The following is a 7,851-nucleotide window of genomic DNA, read 5'->3' as shown; positions in this document are numbered from 1 at the left end:
TGGGAACTTGTGTCCTCTTCCTGTGGAGAGAGAAAAAAAAAAGAGGCTTAAAAACATGCCCTGTGAAGAGCCCACTGTTTGTCAGGCCACTGGAATGGAAGAGATCAATGTCCCGTCTGGGTCCCCCCTCAAGGAGGCAGTAGAGCCTTTCCTAGGAGCTTGGGGCAACCCTGAATCCACCCCTCCCACCTCAGATGTGCCTGCAGGGAGCTTCCTTGGCCTTCCCAAAGTTTGGTGTGGCTCCACAAAGTGAGGACAAGCCTTTGACTTTGTGTTGTGGGTGTGGGCTGAATGAGATGAGGTGTGTAAGGGACTTACGCTGTGCCTGGTCCCAAATACTCAGTACCCCATAAATGGGGGCTACCGATAACATTAGGGGGCTGGGGAGATGCTTGCTGTGGGGCAGACGCATACAAGATGCAAGGGCATGCTGGGGAGGGCAGGTCTGGAGAAACCAGGGCAGCCTTCCCGGAGGAGGAGGTGAGAACATATGCCTGCAGGAGTTTGCCAGAGGGTGTAAGGGGAGGGAGGCGGTCCTGACTTCCATCTCAGGAGCACTGGAGGGTGTCTCTCCGCTGCCAGGGTGACAAAGCAACAGAAGTGCGACGTCCTGGGATTTTTTCTAAGGTGGGCTCTACTGGATGTTTCCTCCCTGGTAGGAAAACCCTTCCCACCTCCTAAAAAAAAAATTCCGAAGGGGCACTTTCCCTGGATAAAAATAAAACTTGGAGGGGGCCCGCAGGAATGAAATACTTTCTTCCTGTGTTTAAGTTTCTACGGAAAATCTGACCGCACGGCCGCCGCCCCTGCCACAGCCGGCGGGAGAGCTCCGATGGCTTTGCTTTAAGGAAAAGGAGGCCGGCCGGCGTCCAAGTTCACGGCCAGCGAGGGCCACTCGCAGGAGTCACAGCGCCGGCTCGGCGGGCGGGTCGCGCGCCGCTCCCCGCACCCGCATCGCGGGCCGGGCGGGCCGAGGGCGCGGGGCGGAGCGGGAGGCCGGGCCCCTGCGCGCGCCGCCACCGCTCCGTCTCGGCTTGCAGAGGCCACCGGGGCCGTGGATGGGGAGGGCGCGCCGCCCGGCGGGCCCGGCGCTCAGGCAGCCGCGATGAGGGTCCACGAGAAGTACTCGACGCTCCCGGCCGAGGACCGCAGCGTGCACATCATCAACGTCTGCGCCATCGAGGACATCGGCTACCTGCCGTCCGAGGGCACGGTAAGTGCGGGCGCCGGCGGGCGGGAGGGAGGCCGCGCCCGCACCTGCAGCGCGGCCGGCGAGGACGCGCGGCCCGGGGCCACTGGGCCTGCGGGGGCTCTGGGGCCGCACCCTCCGCGCCTCGGGCAGGGCGCCCACTCGCGCACGTGGACCCCTGAGGGCGCGCCGGCGTCGGCCCGAGCGGCCAACACGCGCGCGGCTGGCGCGCCCCACGGAACGCAGCGCCCCGGGCTGGGACCCGATAGGCGCCTGGGGCTCCGGGGTCTCGCTCTCAGCGGCCTCCCCGCAACCCGAGCCCGAACCCGAGCGAGAGCGCACGGCTGGGGACGTGGTGGGACACACCTTTCCCAGCTCGATGCCCCTTGGGGCAGCCAGGAGGGGGGAAGGGGGGAGGGAGCCGAGTTGACCGCCACCGGGGACTGTGGCAGCCACCAAGCTCTGCCGCGTCGCCAGCCCCTGGCTGCAGCCGCGCTTCTCTGGGTCTTCTGGCCCCGGGGCCCGGCGGGTATCTCCCCAACCTGCCAGGGAGGCACAGAGTTCCCGGAGCGCGGTGTCCTGAATGGGAGCTCCCAGCGCCGGGATCAGCCGCGGGCGCCGGCCCTGCCCCCACCCGGGGCCTGCGCTCTGTGTAGGTGTTGGGGGGGGCGGCGTGGGTGGGCCCGTAGCCGGCCACATGGTTGGGACCCCTAGCCCAGACCCCCGTTAACCCCCCACCCTCCCTGGGGCTGAATCCAGCAGGCTTGGGTTTCCCGGAGGCAGAATTCCCCAGCGAGGGCTTGGGCTTAAAGGACAGTTTGCTGGAAGAGAGAAGGGCCGATAAGGGCGTTCAGTGGGGGAGTGCTGCTACCAGCTGCCAGTCTTGCACTCTGAAGCCGGGAGACAGCCTCCACCCCTGGCCCCAGCTGTGCCCAGGCCCCAGCGGAGTGGCCTTACCGAACTGGGCGTCGCCCTGTCTGCCCCTCTGTCCAGAGCTGACTGGGGATGGGAGCACCCAGGAAGTTGCCCTGAGTAGGGCAGGTCTCTGTGACCCCCTTGCAGACACACCCTGGGGGCTGCATTGGGGGTTGGGGTGGGGAGTGGGGGATTCCTAGGGCAGCTGGGAGCAGTAGGGAACAAGTGTGATAAATATGCACTGGTCTCAGAAAGTTCAGGGGGTGATGTGTGCCAGGAGGCACTTGGCCTGGGCAGCTACAGGGAGTGCACAGGCAAGGCCCGCCCCTCAGGAGCCTAAGTCCTGGTGACCGAACCTGATCCAGCACATGACAAGGGCACTTCTGTAGCCCTGTGCCTGTGCCAAGTCGCTGTGTCCATTCATGGAACGCTCCCAACAACCTTAGGGGTGGCTACTGTCATTACAGACAGGGAAACTAAGGCCCTGAGAGCTTGCTCCAAGCTACCCACCAGCTGGGAGGAGAGCTGGGAAGGCTGCGAGACAGAAGCAGGTGGCCAGGGAGAGTCTGCTGAAGAATCAGCATTCCAGAGGAAAGGAGCTAGTTTTACCTGTAAGGTTTCAGGCCAAGGAAATCGAATGTGAGGAGACTCAGGGGAAAATACCCATTCAGAGGCAGGGGCTGGTGGTGGTGGCCATAGAGATGGAGCAAAGGAGGTGCTCTGGAGGTGGCCTTGATGGATTGGATCTGAGAATCAGAAATGGAGCCTTTACAAGTGAGTGCTTGGTCTTGGACTTTTAGTGCAGGGACCTGTGGCTTATCCAGAACTAAAAGCCATCTGTCTCCCCCAAATTCATCAGACAGCCCCAAAGTCTGCAAAGAGGCAGCTTGTCCCCTCATTTGAAGTCTTCACAGTGATGAGACACAGACAAGCCCAACAGCCTATCGACTCTTACCTGCACACGAGTTCAGCCTGAACAGGTTTCAGGTTTGGGGGTGTGAGGGGCTGTGAGTTGGGGTGCTGACTGCAGGAAGGAGAGGTGGCCGGGCGGCATCCTGCGGGTGGAATGTCCAAAGACAGGCTGGGGGCGGCACCCCAGGGGCCAGAGCCTGTCTGTGCAGAGCGGGTAGCGTCACAGGGGGAGCACCCAGGGCATCCCCGGCTCAGCTGAAGCCAATAATTATTGTTCACATGGTACCCTGAGTCACCCAGCAAAGGTGGCCCTGTGCATGGGAAGGCCAGAGGGTGTGGACTACATTCCAGAACAATCCTGCCCATTCCCAGACAGCTTCTTGCGCCAAAGACGGAATTTAAATCAGCCACCAGAACAAGCCCATCCCATGCAGGCGCTGGCCCCCAGCCTGCTTCTCTGTCATTCCCCAAATTCAAGGGCGAAAGTCACTTCATTATTTCTCTGCAAAGAGGCAGCAGAAGGCATGCCTCCAAAGCCGGGGGTCAGGCTGGACACACCTGATTTCATTAACTTTTCTTTGCATCTATCTTCAAGTGTTTCTTCCTTCCTCCTTCAAACTGACGGCTGTCAGGGGAATCAGAGCTGAGTGCCCCAAACAAGTCCGGACACCCCAGAGAGGCACCTGATGGCAGGTATTTGGCTGCCTGCCGAGATGAGTGCTTCCCTGCCTATCTGCAGTTGGAGCTGATCTGGCTTTAGGTTATATAGCTTGCCCAGACATCATATGGTTTAATGTTAAAAATTTGAGGGGTGGAAGTGATGTTTAAAATGGATGTTCTCCTCAGATCTGAAACTCAAAGATTCCTGGAACTGCAGGGAAATTTTGTAGATCGACGATTTTATTCCCCCAGTTTCCGAGAAAGTGGACGTAGTGGATTCCCTTAGAAAGCTCAGTCAGACTTGCCGTGACTTTGAATAATTCACCCAAATGCGTGAGTCCAGCTCCTGCGGTCCCAGCTTCAGGTCAGAAGCCAGATAAAGGGTACATAGGATCCCGGGCCAGCATCCACCATGTGGGGACGGATTCCAGGGTCCTCTACTGCCCTTTCCTCGGAGTTTGGGGGGGATTTGGAGAAGGAGGTGTGGACCACATGTACACTGCCCTCCCTCCATTTGGGGTGCCTTGGGAGAGGGCTGTCAGACCCTTGAGCTGTGAAGGAGGCTTTTGTCACCTGGCATTTTCCCATGAAACCATGACTCTTCCACCATTGTCCTGTCTTCCAGGGTGGCGGGGGAGCTCCTTCCCAGAGCACTTACACCCAAATACTCTATTTTCAGTTCTCCCACCTCATTTTATCCTCGCCAGAATCCTGTGGCATAAGTCGAGGAGCTGTTTTGGTCCCCATCTCTCAGATGAGAAGACTGAGGCTCAGAGCTGGGGAAAGTCGTGTTTAAGTTGCTGGCCTGGCTGGGACCCAGCTTCTGCTCCACTGGATCTGGTGGCCACTACCCATAACAATGCAAGACCTAAGCCTCTGTTGTTCAATTATTCACTCTTTTGGCAACAGCGCATTAGGTGCCAACCATTCAAAAGGCAAATAAGCAACCCATCACCCTCAACAAAGGTGCACAGAGGGGTTGCCTGCCTTGTTCTTAGGTATAGGAAAAGGAGAACATGACGAGACTTTCCCGATCCTTTGAGTTGGGAAGTTATGCATAAAGTCTAACCCACATCCCTTCCACCGCTGTTCAACTCTTTGCCCTTTTGTGTTGTTCCGCAAAATACCTCCTCTAACTTTTTCTCTGTGTTTCTGGCTGAGTGGCTGCCTCCCTGACTTCCTTCAAGCCCAACACTCTCAGCCTGTTTAGAATCTTGTGCTTCAAGGTTGCTAACCCACTCCCACTTATCCAGGAAGGTTTACCCTTCATTTCATAAAACAAAGACCCAAAGAGAGGAAGCAACATACCCAGGATCATACAGAAAGTCAGCGACTATACAAGTCCCACGCACATGCTCTGTGCTGCCTCCTGCTGGTCCCGGCATCCAGCTTGCTTTTGTAACTTAAAAATTGTGGTTCCGCACTGCCAATCATCTTTTGCTTGTGGTCCACTCTGACCATGAGATTATTTTCCCTGCCCACCGCTAGTGCTTTATTTTGTGCACGTGTCTCAATTCACAGTTAAAGCAAACCTCTGTGCAGGGCTTACTATGTGCCAGGCCCTGCCACAAGTCCCTGGGTTACAAACGCCGCAACACAAGACTTACGGGCAACTCCTACTTGCCCTTTAAAGTTATGTAGATTTGCCCTCACTTTGAAATGACTGAACCAACCCCTACTTGGAACGAATTCTTCATCAGGATCACTCTCACTTGCTGCACATGCAGGTTTTACATCATTGACAAGGTATCGAGCCTTTTCTTGCACTAAAACCAAAACCAAACCCAAACCCAGTGCCGTCGAGTCGATTCCGACTCATAGCGACCCTATAGGACAGAGTAGAACTGCCCCATAGAGTTTCCAAGGAGCACCTGGCGGATTCGAACTGCCGACCCTTTGGCTAGCAGCCGTAGTAGCACTTAGCCACTACGCCACCAGGGTTTCCTTTCTTGCACTGAAGTAAGGCTAAATAGGAAGTGTATGTAACTGTGCCGACTTCCCTACAAATCCTTAAAGACAGAATTAGGGATGGAAGATGTATCTGTATAAATATGTTTAGTCCTCCTGACAACCCTGAGAGGGAAGTCAAGGGAGGTCTTTTCACTTCCATTCCTATTTTACATAGAGAACAGAAGCACAGAGAGGTTAAGCTATGTGCCTGGGGTAACACAGCTAGTTAGCAAATGGCAGAGCTGATATTTGAACCGGGGCAGGAAGACAACCATGTTTAACTGTACCTTCCACTGGCCCATACTTACCTGCCTCCCAGACTCACCTGCTCTGTTCTTTTTTTTAAAAAAACATTTTATTGTGTTTTGGGTGAAAGTTTACACAGCAAGTTAGGTTCCCATTTGACAATTTCCACACAATTGTCCAGTGACACTAGTTGCGTTTTCACAGTGTGTCAACATGCTCTGCGCTCCGGTTGTTTCATTTCCAGGGCTCTGATTTCCCTGCCCCCTTCTCATCTTCGCTTTAGAGTCATTGTTGACCTTTTGGTCTCATAAGATGGTTTTTTAGTAGAACACTTTTCTTACTGGTAATACCCTTTATTTTGTGTGCCACTCTGCTATTTTGCTAAAAGGTGACTTCAGGGGATAGTTTTGGTTCAAGGTTTAAAGAGTATCTCAGGGCAGTAGTCTCAGGGAGTCCTCTGGTCTGAACTGGTTCAGCCTGTCTGGTCTTCTTTAAGAATTTGAGTTTTTTTCCTAGGTTTTTCTCCCCTTCTATCCAGACCATCTACCGTGACACCCGTCAGGACAGTCAGTGGTGGTAGCTGGGCACCATCTAGTTCTTCTGGTCTCAGGGCAGATGAGGCTATCATCTGTCCTGTTCTTACATGCTGCCTTGAACCGGTTCTGAAGCAACAGAGAGCCAAGGTCGACCAAATGGCTGCCCTCTCCCAGCTGTGTCCTTTGTAGCGGCAGGTGTGGAGCCAGGCAGCCAGGACAGCTGTGGGAATTCAGCTCCAGGGCCACCATGGGCAGTCTGGGCCAACTGCTAATGTTCACCTCCCAGGGTTGGTTTATGGGATTTGTGATGTGCCTAGTGGTCACTGTTCCTAGCCGGGGGCCCTGGGTGTGAGGATGGGATCAGAGGCTGGCCTCAGCCAGGTGCCTGATCTGCAACCAGGTGCCTCCCCTCACTGGGCCTCAGCTTCCTCCCACAAATGGACAAGAGCAACTCTGCCCAGCTTCTCCCATGGCAGGACTTACAAGAGTGCCATGTTCGCCACAGACATGGGATGCCGAAGTCTTCCATGAACATCCCCATTGCTGGGCTGGGCGAGCAGGCTCCTACACCCCTCACAGCTCTGAGTCCTGCTTCTCCCCAGCCTCAGAGAGTCCCCAGCAGGAGGGAGCCCACTGCTCCCCTCCTGGCCTGCCCTTCCCTCCTCCCTCCCTTCATCCCCATTCTCCTCCCACCTAGACCACCTGCACTGTGCTCTCTGCTCAGGGTCAGCTTTGCAGCTTTGGGAGAACCCACTGAGGACGTCAAGTGCCTAACCTCTGACCATACAGCTAGTCAGTGGCAGAGCCAGACCCAGACCCAGGAACCAGGCCCGACTGCAGTCGTTACAGACCCTGTGGTCACCATGACGCAGCAGAGCCTTGGGCGCTGGCCAGAAGAGGAGGTGGTTTGCACGGCAGGACTTCAGTTTGCTTTACTCCACCTGAGACCCTGTCACCATGCAGGAAAAGCCTTTCCTAGGTGGTTTGTACTTTGCAGATTTTACAGTCGCCTTTCACAAGCACCCAGGACCCTTGCCTCCAGTTTGCTGTGGCCCTGTAGAAGGGCAAGGACTTCCAGGTGGTCAGTGTCTGTTTGGCAGCCTCATGCCTGATTAGCAGCCAATGTCTCCTTTTAGAATGCCATCTCCATGAAAGCAGGGCCTATCTGCTGTGTCCTTGGCTATATCTCAGCCCCTAGGATAGTGCCTGGCTCATAGCAGGCATTCAGTAAGTATTTGTTGAATGAATAAGTGAGTGAGTGGATGAATGAGGGGTAAGTGAACAAATGAGTGAGTGAATGAATAAGTGATAGAATGAGTGAGCAAATGAATGAATGAGTGAATGAATGAGTGAGTAAGTAAATGAATGAGTAGGTGGATGGGTGGGTGGTTAAATGATGGGCGGATGGATGGAAGGAAGGTTAAATGGATGGATGGATGGAAG

General features: G+C 55.5%; 1 protein-coding gene across 4 annotated transcripts in view; it reads left to right on the top strand.

The window, feature by feature from the left end:
• Positions 1-1,048: 1,048 nt before the first annotated feature.
• The window catches only part of ANO1 (anoctamin 1), a 110,828-nt gene continuing 104,025 nt past the window's right edge, over positions 1,049-7,851 (top strand). For 3 of the 4 annotated variants that reach the window (XM_023541838.2, XM_023541840.2, XM_064287621.1), the window contains exon 1: positions 1,053-1,213. In XM_023541838.2, coding sequence (XP_023397606.1) covers positions 1,106-1,213 — 108 coding nt within the window. In that variant the 5' untranslated portion in view covers positions 1,053-1,105. Of the gene's footprint in view, positions 1,214-7,851 lie in introns of all 4 variants that reach the window. The other variant, XM_023541837.2, reaches the window with a different exon arrangement.

This window comes from Loxodonta africana, chromosome 7 (assembly GCF_030014295.1).
Source record: "Loxodonta africana isolate mLoxAfr1 chromosome 7, mLoxAfr1.hap2, whole genome shotgun sequence".
Classification (NCBI taxonomy): Eukaryota; Metazoa; Chordata; class Mammalia; order Proboscidea; family Elephantidae; genus Loxodonta; species Loxodonta africana.
This window is presented reverse-complemented; position numbering and strand designations above follow the sequence as displayed.